The sequence below is a fragment of the Alligator mississippiensis genome, chromosome 8, assembly GCF_030867095.1.
Source record: "Alligator mississippiensis isolate rAllMis1 chromosome 8, rAllMis1, whole genome shotgun sequence".
Lineage (NCBI taxonomy): Eukaryota > Metazoa > Chordata > Crocodylia > Alligatoridae > Alligator > Alligator mississippiensis.
Window position 1 is genome coordinate 82,108,205 of NC_081831.1, and position 13,945 is coordinate 82,122,149.

Sequence of the window (13,945 nt, forward strand, 5' to 3'; positions counted from 1 at the left end):
AGGCTGTCCTGTTCTCCTCCCTCGGCTTTGCCCTCGGCGCCAGACGCGGGAGCTGGGCTCCCTGCGAGACAGCGTCCTTGGCATCCAAGGGATGCCCTTCGGAGAGCCTCAGGATGCCCTTGGCAATGCCAGTCTAGGGCAGAAGGGCTCAGCTCTGCTTCTTACTTCAAGCCACCGTCACCCCTATACCTCCCCCTACCAAGCCCAGAAACATGCCCCTCTCCCGACTCCAGCTCCCATCACCAACTCGTGGGCGGCTGGTGGAGCACACGTGGCACGGACCTGGCTTGTGAGGCTACGTGACTTGCCCAGGGTCACCCAGGACAGCACCCTGACACTGCCCCTTGCTGTCACCACCCAAAAGCACTTTTGGGGACAAAGTGAAATTGCACCCAAACACGCAGTTTGGTGAGCTGCATTGTTTCCGGAGCCCAGAAAAGGCAGGCACCTGATGATACAAAGACCTAGTTGCTCACCCAGTCCTGTTACCCCAGCACAGGTGGATCTAGGATTTGGAAAAAGGGGTGCAGCATGTGATGAGGGGCATCATCACCTATAAAACAATGCCAATTTTTCTCCAGTTTAAGAAGCTTGACTAGTATGCTAGGCACCGAGGGTTGGATGATTCAGTTTAGGGTCGAGGCAAAAAAAATAAAATAAATAAAACTTCATTGGAAAGAGTTAAAAACAACTGGCGGGGCTGTGAAATAGGAGCTCCGTGACCAGGGGCAGCCAGCAGGCTGGCACAAGAAAGGTGAGCTTGATTGGTGGAACATCAAGACCATTAAAAAGATGAGAGGGTCATTAACACCCCCGTAACGAAGCGTTTAGAAGGGTTCAGGCAGATGATAATGAGCCACGACATCAATGCACTCCCTCACTGCTGCCAACCTCGAAATGCTGCTGCCACGGCCAGGCAGCTCGTTTCAAACTTTGGGTGCAGAAAGGATTAAAGTGTGTACAAGTGCATCTGTGCATCCCCCGGATCCGCCCCTGTCCTCTGGTGCATTCAATTTGGCATCTCAGGGACAAACCAAAGGTCAGAGCTGACAAGCTACTGTGATTAATCTGATGCCCGTTCACAGGACAAACGTTTTCCATGAAAAAGCAAAGCATCTCAGCACATACGTGTGCACCGCGCACACCAGCGAGACCCTGGGCCCTGAAGGGCTCACCCGACTTGCAGGATGCATGATGCAGAGTTAGCTTCCCATCGGCGCAGCAAGCTTCCCAGGACTTCTGGACTGTGCATCACGGTCACAGCAGCCAAACATAAATACAGCTGGGACGTTGTTCTGGAGAACTTGTGTTTCTTGCCTCTTCCATGAAAAATTCCAAGTTTTTCCAAATATTGATGAAAATTGAAAGCTGAAAAAAAAATCAGCATCAACACCAAACATTTTTTTCTCCTTTTAGTTTGCTTTGTAGGTTCTTACCTGCCCCCCTTTTCCCTTTGCTTCTTGGAAAAGACTGGAGGGAAACCAGTCATAGAAAACTGATAGGCCTGAGGTTTTTCCTTTTTTGCATTGAAAACCTAGGAAGTCCTAAAGAAAAAATTCCCACATTTTTTCTTATTTTTTGAGGAAAAAGTTTTTCCAGTGAAAATACAACTGACAGCAAGTGTTCCCACCATCTCTTATTATAGCAGTCTATGAGAAACAAAGAGAAATGTAATATTTGCAAAACGCCCACTGGGTTTTACCTCTTCACCTGGGCATTTTCAAATGTGCTTCTAGTGTCACACCAAGCCCCTGTGGAGAGAGCAAATATTACGTGTGCAAGTTCACACCCCTGAAATTGCAGGCAGCGCGCTGCACCTCACACGAAGGAGAAGAATTGGGACTTTTGCAAACCCCCCGTTCCTGACCTGGGAGGTGCTTTCAAAGCAATTCAGGTGCATGATTCAGACTTAGTCACACGTGGACTGACACGGCGCTCATCCGGTCCCACGACACCATGGCACGTGAAAGCACATGATGCCGGCTGCCATCTGAATGGACCATCAATAGTCTCCACCGACTCCTTCTCCCTCCCAGTTCCAACTTCCAGTGTGACCCAGAAACGCTCGGTAGCATGTGAATGTTTATTCTGCATGCTACCAGACCAAGTGGCTGTTTAGATTGGGATAGAAACATTGCTTTTCCCCTCTGGATGCTTTCTAGCTGCTCACAGACATGGGCTGGTGTCTAGCCTCTCCTACAGCTTTGCCCTCCATCCATCCATCACTCTTCAGAGGAGAGGAATTGGCTCAACATGGGGCGTTATCCAATTGCTGGACCTAGGCAGAGCCCAGAAATCAGGACTTGGGCCTCTGTGTGCAAAGGGCTGCCCCAGAACACGTTGGAAACACCCACCTTCCCCCCAGTTGGGGATACTTGTATTAGCCCATTCTGGATCCTCCTTTTGCTGCTCTGCTAGTGGGGCGAGAGCACCTTCTCCCACCCAACCCTCGAGGACGAAGGATGAGTAGGAAACCCATGAAGCACCATCCTCCTTCTGTGGAAACAGCCGAGCATACATGGGACACGCAAGCATGCATTTCAGTGGAAGGCATCGCCCTCCAGTCTTACCCAAGTGCTGTGCTCACCTGACTGCAAGTGCAAATTTGCACGCTCAAGCCTCCCGTCTGCATGTGCAATTGCACGTTAGCCTGCAAAGCTGAGCGTGGCCTTTTTTCGACACCATGCCCAAACGCTTAGTGACGTGGCTGGCAGATTGCACCGATGCCAAAGGGACGGGATGGGGAGGAGATAACGGGACCTGCAATGCCATTATTCATTTGGGTAAATTAAGTCAGTTCTCATGGCTTGGTGTTGGCAGGGGAGCTGATAAATGCTGCTTATCCTTGCCTGGATTATTCCAAGCAAAGCCATATTTCAAAATGTTCTAGCAGATTGTCAGCTTGTTCTCGGGAGGCTGAGACCTCCCTCCCCTGCCTGCCAGATTCGTCCATGTGGGATCCAGATGCAGAAGGTATTTGCAGCTTTAATTTGTTTCTGTTGGGAAGAGCCGTGGAAACGGGCTGCCCAAGAAACGGCATCAAATGTAGGTCAGTAAGGCACAGCGGAGTCCAGCTCAGTGTTGACCGAGGACGAGATGCCCAGCGCGGAGAGACAGGTCTGCTTTGGCGGCATCGCAGGGGCCCCAGGGACTTGCTTCATACACTTGCGCCTCCAGAATAAAATGCGTCCCTGCGCTGCCCTGGACCGCAGCCATTTCCCTCTTTTGCCTTGCAAACGTCCTGCCCAAAAGCTGCTTTCTCCCAGGGCCGCATAAAACCCCGTCCTTGGAGTTTCTCCTCCTTGGCTTTTCTTTTTCTTGCTTGCAAGGGACTAAGCTTTCAGCGGGAAGTGTCTGATGAGGGTGTACCCCCTCCACACCCACAGCACTTCCAGCTGAAAGGAGCACTGGCACGGCTTGTCCAGACTCTTTAGGAGGCTGGGCTGGATGGCCGATGATTTCTGCATGGAAGATGGCATTCAGGATGCCCGCTGGAGGTGGAGATTGAGGGCAGGGATTGAATGCAATATCTCCTACCTGGCTGCTGCATGTCTTCCTAACCACCGTGCCGTAGGGAGGGTGTGTTTTCACCCTGGTCTCCTGCAGTCCTTCCTCTTGCAGCTCTTTCAATGGGGATAAAAATACTTCAGCCGTCCTTGGTGCACAGCTCTCTACCCTGGTGGGAAGGATGCTCAGCCCAGAGATGGGACGCTGAGGCTGCAGTCCCTGCTCTGCCAATGGCTTGTGTGTAAGGAGAGGAACAGTGTTAATTAAGGAGAGAGCCCAAGAGCACCGGAGACAAGTGCTGAGGTCTCCCTGGGGGAAGGTGTCAGACCAAGCAGGTCCTTCACACTTCAAGGAGTACCCAAATCCCCGGGGAACATGCCTGCTGGGGGGTCTTTTCTCACTTTCCTGGGGACAACATGCACGCACACCTGCCTAGAAGCAAGCCTGCCATGGCACGGGGATCCAGGAAGATTGGGCTCCCATCAATAGAAACCGAGCTGTGGCCCTTCAGGATTGGGCTCTTGGGTCCTGAGCATCCATGGGGCTCCGTTCCCATCGAGATGCCCAAACAAAGCAGCCTGAGCTTCAGAAGAGCTCAGGACCCCGGTGCTCAGCTCCAGGGAGGGCAATGCAGGGCACGGGGCAGCCTGGTCTGTCCGTGCGGGGGGAAGGATGGATTTCCGTCCGCACACATTTATTCTGGGGCATGTTTTGGGAATGCTCCATCAGGGCCAAGCCATGGCAGCTCCCCCAGCTGCCAAAACCATCCAAGTGCTGCATGGTTCGGCCAAAAAAGTGGCCTTACATATTTCAAAAGTTACTAAAATCAGTAAAGAAAATAAGCACACGACAGCTCTGGAAAGGCACCGACTCTGTTACTATTAAAGGCAGCCGTTTGAGCCCTCTCTGCAAGTCCCTCCCTCCCTCCCATCTTGCTCCCGGCCCCGGGGCAAGCGTCCGGCTGCACTGACCCGAGGAGGGGTCTGTCGCTTCCTCTGCGGTATAGCGCGGGGGCTTCCAGGAGCTTGAAGGCTATAGGAGCCCAAGTCCCATTGCCTGCCCTAAGAGGATCCCGATGCACTTGACCATCATGGATGATAGACCCCATCTGACAGAAAGAGAGAGCATGGCAGGGTAAAGAAGTCCGGGCCCCAGAGACCTGGGGAAACCTTGAGGAAACCCTTTGCCCTACCACACTCTGAGCTGTCTCTGCATTGCTCACCCTTGCTTCTTCAAATCCACACAAATAGGCCTCACCTGCCAGCCCCCAAAACAGGTCGTTTGATCAGCTCCCTTCAAGCTCAGATATCCCCACACTCACTTCCCTCCCTGCAGTTCACCCTTCCTGCAGTTCACAAGAGAAGACACCAAAAGCTGCTGCTAACCCTGCCTTTCCTCATTTGGAGGCAAGACAACAAGGTTTGCTGTATTTATAGCTCATCTAATCACCCCGGTCCAGCAGCCGGACCCAGGGCTGCGAGCCGTAGCTGACATTGATAATCCCAGAAGCTGGCACGGGGCTAAGACTCTCGACTCTTGGTGGGGTCTGCAGCGGTGGCGGCTCCCACCACCACCACCACCGCTGCCACCACCCGGGCTGCTTAGAAAGACATGGGGAGGGTTGGGGGCTGACCGGCTCGTGGCAGGGGGGTTGTCTCTTGGGGGGGTCTTTCGTCTCCTATGGGGGGGCTCAGCCCCTCCGAGCTCCTCCATAATTTGAACCCTGGAATGGACTCATTTAAGCCACCGCGACATATAAACGGGATTATGATGATATCCACAAATCCTTTGCATATATAGGGACTCTGAATCAACAAGCTAGCACTCAGCTGGACATTTATCTTTTCCCATTAAGTGTCAGCCCCAGTCGGACACATCCAGCAGGAACAAGTTCTAGGAACAGCCCAACGTGTTCTGCAAAATCCTGATAGGAAATCCATTGCAAAACAGTCGGCATGAACGGGAGGAAAGAGCTGGATTTCAACAACAACAACAAAGTGGGGGGAGGGCTGAAGTTGGACAAACAAGATCTACGTGGTGAAGAAACACACCCTGTTCCTACTGCCTGTGCTGCCAGGACTGCACAAATAAAAAAGCTGTATGAAGAAGAAACCAGAAGAAAAGCAATGCAACTGGTCCACCGCGTTCAGCCCGAGCTACATCGCTTCAGCCGGAAGAGAAACAAACCTTCCTGGCTGGAAGGACAAAGCCAGGCATTCAGCCTGCTTAGCAAAGGGGAAACCCTGGCCTCCCTGCAGAGAGAGAGGAACCAGACTGCTGCTGTCCTGCTGAGCTGGGGCAGAGGGGCATGTCTACACATTCATTTAATGCACTTTAGGTAATGCGCATTAAATCTAATACCTCTACTATGAGCTACTTAAAAAACCAACAGCAGCCTATTTTAATGTGCATTAGCTAAAGAGCACAGGGGTCTTTTTGTGATGCTTTAATGCACATTAAAATAGGCTAATGCGCATTACAGCGCACGTGTAGATGTGCCCAGGGAGGTATACCCCTGCGCACACCTCCAACACACATCCTGCAGTGGGTGCAGCCCCGGTGGGGTGGGATAATGGGTGTGTTTGTCACCACACCTACACAAGGTCACAGGTGCCAACAACCACATTGCCAATGCGACAGCCCGGGAGATGTGTCAGGGCCCCACGCGGGCATGGGAAGCCACCTCCCAGCTCTCAGCATCTCAACAGCAACGTGACTTCATCTTCTGCACCGAGAATCAGTGTTTGGCCTCCAGTAACGTCAGCTGGAGAGCTGACACAAGGCTTGGCTTTGGGGTTTTTCCTCCCTTTGCAGCAGAGAAGTTGTTTACAGCTGGGAGGTGGACACCATTACACAATGCTGTGGTCCTGGCCAGCCTTGCAGGGAGAAGTTGTTCTTTCAGGGTTTACTGCTGTTTCTTTTCCTTTTTTTGTCCTTTTAAGAATTTTAAAAGGAAAAAAGTTGATGCAAACAAAGTGCTACAAGGAGGGGGGCGGCGTATCCAGGTTTGGAGTCCCGTGTCCAGTTTTGCGCCCCCCACTATAGAAAGGATGTGCACCAGTTGGAGAGAGCTGGGCTTTGAATGCATGGAATAGAAACCCATAACTGGGGTCTTTCCAAGTTCTTTGCAACATAAAAACTGTCCTATGATTTTTCTGAGCCAACAAAAGGTGGGAACTAAGAGCTGGCATTTTCCAAGAGGTGCCTTGAGTCTATGCAGGGGTGCCTCGAGTCTAGAAAGGTTGAGAAGCACTGAAAAGGGTTAAGTGAGTCCACACTTACACTGGACCACAGCAAACGTTGTGGGGTTTTCTGCCACTGTCTAGACAAGAGTTGGCAAGGCAGAATGGGCCCATTGTTAAGGGCACTTTGGAGGGGAAGGAGAGCAGGGAACCCAAACCCTGGAGAACAACTGAGGCAAGAAGGAAGCAAACAAATACAAAAAGAAACCAAAAGCAGAGGTGAAAACACATAAAGAAAGGTGGACATTTGAACAGAACAGAGAGGTATTTTAAAAAAAAGGCATGATTGAAAACTAGAGGATTCCTATACAGAGACTAAGGAAAATAACTGAAATTATTAAAAAGTTGGATAAAAAAATAACGAAATAAAGACAAGGGAGTGTGTCACCAGTTACTCAGTTAACAAGACTCTGAGCAGCGGTCTAGTCATCTTGGAGTCTGAAGGAAAATAATCAGCTCTCCCGTCGCCAATCACTGTTTGCCAAAGATATGGTAATCAGCCCCTGGAGGTCCAGCAAGCTTTCACCGGGTCCCGGATAGCAGAGGATTAATGACCGCGCGGGAATTTGAGCGCGGATCTGCGCTGAAGCACACGTCCCTGCCTCCTCCGGCACCAGTGGGCACGTTAGTCAGCAAGGGTTATTCGTGTCCCCGGGGGTCTGTGCAAGGCACGCCAGCTATAATGCAATTTGGTTTCTCCACCAAATGCAGGGAGGATGGGGAGCGGAGAGATCCCTGGGCAGAGGAGACAGCTCGATTGAAAATCCTGCCCAAGAACATCTCCCTGCAAAGCACAGACGTGCCCGTATGGAGAGGGAGCAAGCCGCGGTGCTGGGCTGCAAGGTGGGTTGGACACAGGTTGCAAAGGTGCATCAACAGCATTCCCCGTTCAGTCCTCAGGAGCGAGAAGAGCTGAGTCCCAAACTGGAGTCTGGGTCTTGGTTTACCGCTGGGCTGATTTAGTCTGCAGAAGAGAAGATGGAGGATTGAATAGCAGCCTTCACCTCCTTGCAGGGGGTTGCAAAGAGGATGGAGCTGGGCTGGTCTCTGTGGGGGCAGATGATGAACAAGGAGCAATGGGCTCGAGTTGCAGCAAGGCAAGTTGAGGTTGGATATTATGAAAACTTTCTCCCTAGGAAGGTAGTAAAGCACTGAACCAGGTTACCCAGAGAGGTGGTGCAGTCTCCATCCTTGGAGGTGTTTAAAGCCCACTAGGCAAAGCCTTGGCTGGGATGATGTAGTTGGGGCTGGTCCTGCTTGGAGCTTACATGTGACCTCCTGAGGTCCCTTTAACCCTCATTTTCTCTGATTCCAGGATGCTTGGATTGGGGGTTAGCCTGAACGGTCCCTATAAGGCAAAAGATAAACCCATCACACCACCTCTGGGGTGCTCATCTCCTCCCGGGAAGATGTCCCATGCTGGCTCGGCTTTGCTCCTTGCTTTCACACCAAAGAGGACTCGCACCCAGGATGCTAAAAAACATTTGGCTCATCACACCCCAACAGCCTCCTCTGCACCAGTGGAGCCCAGCTACTCCTAGGAGACAATCATTGCCTTCAGGGGGAAAAGAAAACACCCCTGATTGCAAGCGGAGAGGAGAGCAGAGGGTCTTTTTACACACTACCAACAGTGTGAAAACCCCGGTGGGGCTGAGCTCACGATCCTCATGGCCCTCAGAGTCCTGCTCTGGCTGCAGGCACCCGGCCTGAAGGTGATGGCGAGATTTTTCATATTAATGAACCCTCCAAGCTCCCTGCGGGATGTACTAGCTGCCTTTTATATGCATGGGAGGACACAGCCTCTTTGCACGAAAGAGCTTAGACCTGCCAGCGACAGCAACCGCTCGTCGACGTGTCCCGTGGAAGAGATCGCCTGTGGCCACCGCCATCCCCGGCCTGCAGCGTAGGGTCAAGGCTGAGCAGGGCCTCGGAGAGCCGGGGCGGCAGGAGCCCGCATCTGGTTTTCCTCAAATGAGAAGCAGATCGTGCAGGCCTTATCTCCAGGCGCGAGGCTGTCAGGAGCGCTGCACCGCAGCATGCATTCCTTGCGGCCGAGACCATCCATCATCCTGGCAGGCGCTGGCGCGCTCCCCGAATCCGGTTCAGGCTGTACAGCATGCCTGCGAATAGTCCAACAGGACTCTCAGTGCAGCGGGGGCGCGAGCGAGCGAGCGAGCGAGCGAGATGCACGCACCAGTGCAAAGCAGGTGTCGGGAAGTCTCCAGGATGGGCCTATTCTGCATTAGCTGCCTATCGGTTTGCTATCAGCACAGGCACCGTGGTCCCTCCCAAAGAGGGATCTGGACTGTGTGCTGCCTCTGCCCTTGCTTGTGGGCTGGGAGATTTAGGTTGTAGCTAGCAAGAGATTGCTATTTAAGCTGGCCCGGTCAGCACAAAGGTGTCCTGGCTTCCTCCCTGCAGCTATCACTGCTTTCCGGGCTCGGGGAGCGATGCAGAAAATGCAGCGTGCGACAGCACTCTCGGCAGCTCGGCTGCGCTGTTGGCTGGAGGCAGGCACCAGCGGGTGAACGACAGCTGCCTTGCACGCGTTCAGGGTCGGTGAACGAGACCCATCCTGCATCAAGTCCCCTTGCTCGTTTGTGCCGCCACTGGGTCCGCTGCGATGTTTGCAAGCGACAGCGTGGATGCACTCGCATCCTCTCGGCATTGCACAACCCGCTGCCCTGCCCTGTCCAGGGGACTGCCTTTCCCTGCACTTGTTCACTGCAACGCGGGTGGAGAAAGGAAATGGGTGTCATGGACACACTTTGCAGGCAGCATCCCAGCTCATTTGCACTAGTCTTCCAGAAACACGTCAGGCCTGTCCTCTGACTCTCCCCTCATGCCCCTGCCCTGCTCAGCGGGCCCCAAAACTGCCCCGGTGCACTGGGATGAGGGCTTCAGGGTGGGGGCTGCAACTGGGGAAGTGGTGGATAAGCAGGGGCCTGCCTGAAACAACCAGCTGCCCCCTCTCTGAGCCTGCCCTTGGCTGAGCGTGCACGCATAAGGACATCAGCAGCGCCAGGCTGGTCAGACCAATGCTCCGTCCAGCACAGTCCCATCCCCAGCAGTGGCAGGAGTGGATGCTATAGGGAGGGCACTGGACTAGAGATATGCCCTATTCATAACCCTCCCTGCACCTGCCATCATTAATTTAGAGATGCCAGAGGAAACACCTCCGACTGTTCCCCTCAGCAGCTCTTAATGAATCTATTGTCCGCAAATTTGTCCCAGCCCATCTTGCACCCGTTGGCCTCCCCCCCTCCTGCGGCGGTGAGTTCCACAAGTTAACAACGCATCGAATAAAACAAGCCCCTTCCCTTTTTAGTTTCAAACCTATCACCTGCTCCTTACAGCAGCTGCCCCCTGGTTCTAGCGTTGCGGGACTTGGTGGACAACGGCTCCCTGGTAGCTTGGTCCACACCCTTCGTGATTTTATAGACCTCTATGCTATCCCTCCTTCTTTCCAAACTGACAAGTCCGGGCCTCTTTAGTCTCCTGATCTGGCAACTGCTCACTTGGGATGCCCTTCTCTGCACCCTTCCTAATCCTGCTGCTTCCTTGCTGAGATGCAGGGACCGGAGCTGCACATAACGTTGTCTCCCCTTCCCGCTCCCCATCCGCATCCCTCCCACTCCTGCACGGCTTAAGCAGCTTGTGCCAGCCTAAGACCTTTATCCACGTTGGTCTGCAGTGGACGTCAGCAGCTCAAATTAACCCCACTTGCATTAAAAGCCCAGGCAGTGTCGGCGGCGCCCAGAAGGGTCACGGCGCTTCCTTCCCCACCAACGGCAGAACATTATCAGACGCGGTGTTTGATTTACACCGGGTCATGCTCTTCCTGGTGGTTTCCGTGCTCACTTATGCGGCCGATATCGCGCCGGCGTGGAACGGCTCTGCTGCATGCCCTCGCGTCTGCAGATGCTCAGCCCGGGATACCGTACGCTGCGACGGAGCTGGCCTGAGAGCTCTCCCGGGAGAAATAGCAACCTCCACCCTTTCTTTAAGCCTTTCAAGTAACTTTTTAAGGGTGCTCACCGCCAGTATGTTCAGAAACTTGACTGCCCTTCGCAGCCTGTGGCTAGACGGCAATAACCTGACCTTCCTGCACCCAGGGACCTTTAGCGCGCTGAGCAGCTTGCGGGAGCTGGACCTTCGCGGGAACTCGAGGCTGACGTCTCTGCACGCGAACACTTTCAGAGGACTCTTGAACCTCGCCAGCTTGGATTTATCCTTCTGCAACATCTTTGAAATCCACCCGCTGGTGTTTTCACACCTGCCCTCCTTGCAAGTGCTGGACCTGGGCTCCAATAACATGCGTTACATCCCAGAAGCCTTCAGGAGCTTACCCAGCATCACAAGGCTCAGCCTGGCCAGCAACCACATCGAAGCCATAGGCAGAGACTCCCTGAAGGGCCTGAAAACCCTCTACGAATTGAACCTCCGCAAGAATCCCATCTGGATCATTCAAAGGGACGCATTTACGGCGCTGAGCGGGCTGGGCGTGCTAAATTTAGGACACAACCTTCTCTCTGATTTGCCTAATCAGCTTTTCAAAGGTTTGATCCGGCTCAAGACATTGCACCTGGAAGCCAACAGACTCACCAGGGTGGGCTGCTCCTTGAACAGCCTGCCCTGCCTGCGGACGCTGTACCTGAACAACAACCGCATCGCCTACATTGCTGGCTCGGCTTTCTCCCACCTCAAGCAGCTGCATTTCCTCCACTTGAGCAAGAACAACCTAAGCTACCTTCCCAGTCCCGTGTTTTCCGGGACGGTGAAGCTGAGATACGTGTTTCTGTCTCACAACCCCTGGAATTGCGACTGCAAAATGCTTTGGTTCCCGCAGTGGAGAGCGACGTACAAAGGGCTGGTGGAGGGGCTACACTGCGCCTTTCCAGCCCTCCACAACAGGACCCTGCTCCACTTTGTCGGTCATGAGAAATCACCTGGTTGCTTATTATCGTCGGGGCCGGCAGAAGATAGCACGTGTACGGACAGCAACGCCAGCGCTGCTTCTCGCCCGCCGGCCATTTCCGACACCCTGCCGCTGGTCTTGCTTGCTTGGTGCCGTTGGCACTGGGCAAGGATGTAGGACACGTTGTTCACCTGCCTTGATGCTGCCTTTCACCTGAAAGATAAAAAAAAACCCCAAAAAACTTCAAAATGTGATTTTTGTGCCGCTTCTTATTCTGCAATAATCTGTCCCTGTGGCTACAGTTGCAGGGGTTATTTTAAAATGGATATGCCATTTTTAGTGAGGAGCACCGTTTAGTTTTGGGGATGACTGAAATGCTGACTGCGGTGCCTGCATTATAAGGTTGTTTAACAGCAGCCCCCCTGCTCGGACTGGGATTTTCCAGACCGTGGTGCGGTAGCGAGGAGGAAGCCCGCCCGGGAGATTTCTCACCCTTTTGCCGATTTCTTTTTGGCATCCCAGGGGAAGTTGAACCTCGGGGGACTGTTCCCTATATATCAAAAGGCTTTAGTGTCTGCATGAGCTGCTGTGAGATGCAGACCTACAATCTGAGAGTGGTTTTTATGTTAACCTGCGCAGGTATTTCACCGGCCGTCGTCCTTTGATGGATTTTTTTAGATGTCCTGTTTATAGGAGTTGCTGTCGCTGATCTCCAGAGCTGCGGTTCTCAACATTTTTTGGCTTTGGAAAATACCAGCTCTTAGTTTTCACTCCTTTTTGCACAACAGAAAGACACCACAGCAATTCTTCCCTTGCAAAGGACTCAGACCACAACAGGCCAGGATGCTTTTAATGCCGTGGATTCCTGTTTGAAATCTCTCTGCTTTTATCTTATGAATCCTGTTTGCACACTTAACAGCGTGCATTGTACCTTGAAAGGCTCTCTAGCCGCCTGGTTGACAATCGCCACCCTTGAGTGCAGATCACATAGGTTCATGCGAGTTTGCAATGGGTAGGGCACGTATTCCTGCCTGCTGAGATGATGCTTACTATGTTTGGGCGTGCAAATAAATGATCAATCATCCCCACGCATCTGAAAGCCTTGCAAGAGCAGTTCCAGTCAGGTAGCAGCTACTTAAATGGCAAGCGGACAGGGATCGCCCTTCACTGGTCCTCGCTGAACAGGAGGCAGCAAAACATAGGTCTGCAAAGTGAATTTAAACAAGGAACCGCGGGACTAACGGGGAGCGCGCGCAGCTGTCACACATCTCGTAACCCAGTAGATTCCAGCTCAAGGCTATTTCTCACAATGCCCGACATATTTTATTGACACGCGGCCTCTATTTTAACGCTTGCAAATAGCCCCTTTTGCCCGGGGGGCACGCACTATAAGCCACATTTGTCTCGCTATCTTTTTTTTCAATAAATATTATGTATGGTGTCACTGCAGCTCCCTTATTCTCCAGCCTCTGGGAGTTTCCACAAGTTGCAGAGGATGCCTCAAGACTCCTCCAGCACAGTTTTTTCCGCTCGCTCTTCCCTCCCCTGCCCACAAATTAGCCTCATCCATCTTCCCCCAAAAGACTTGTTGGTGGACGTGGGTGTAGAAAAACAACAGAGCCCAAGTCCCATTGCTGGCTCGTTGGCGCTGTGTTTCAGAGCCCTGACGTCCTCAAAAAACCACCGCTAAACACGGAGTAAGTGCACGGCCAGGAAATAAATGTGATTAAGGAGCAAAAACAAGTCGTAGCCGAGCCAGTGATTGGATGTGGGCTTGTTTTTAATCTTTATCTGTGCCTGTCCTCCTCTGAGCTCCGTGCACGGCTGGCTGCTTTGATTTACTGCCTTTCTACTTGGAATTACCCCTTGCAAAGCGGCTTCAAACATCCCACTGATGTTTCTTTACCATTGGCAAGCTCCCACCATCCGACAGGAGGCTGCTTTCCATGGAGAAATGAGCCACGCAAAGCAGGAACTTGGTAAACAACACCGGAGGATGAAGCAGGTCCTGGCTGGAAGGAAGATCCTCCCTGCAGCTGGAGAGAAGTAGCTAACAATAGCAGGCATCCCACTCCTTTGGGACCCTGCTTTCAAGATGCTGCAGGCCAAAAACATACCATCCCTGGGCCTGTCCGCAAATGTAATGCTAGCATCCTAGCTAGAGCCTTATCGCCAACCATGCAGCACACAGACATAGGGTTAGGAGGGTCTTCACCTCGATCCCCTTGCACAGGTGCAAGCTACAGCTCCTGCAGTGCTGCGGGGTGCGGATGCAGCC

The 13,945-nt window shown here is 52.8% G+C and overlaps 1 protein-coding gene across 1 annotated transcript; it reads left to right on the plus strand.

Annotated features, from left to right (window-relative positions):
* The first annotated feature begins 10,794 nt into the window (after positions 1-10,794).
* Positions 10,795-11,844, plus strand: LOC109284415 (nyctalopin). Its single transcript, XM_019492766.2, has one exon. The coding sequence runs from the start codon at positions 10,795-10,797 to the stop codon at positions 11,842-11,844; it is 1,050 nt and encodes a 349-aa protein (XP_019348311.2).
* Positions 11,845-13,945: the final 2,101 nt, after the last annotated feature.

Coding starts and splice junctions, on each gene's coding strand:
- LOC109284415 (XM_019492766.2), top strand. CDS start 10,795: ATGTTCAGAAACTTGACTGCCCTTCGCAGCCTGTGGCTAGACGGCAAT.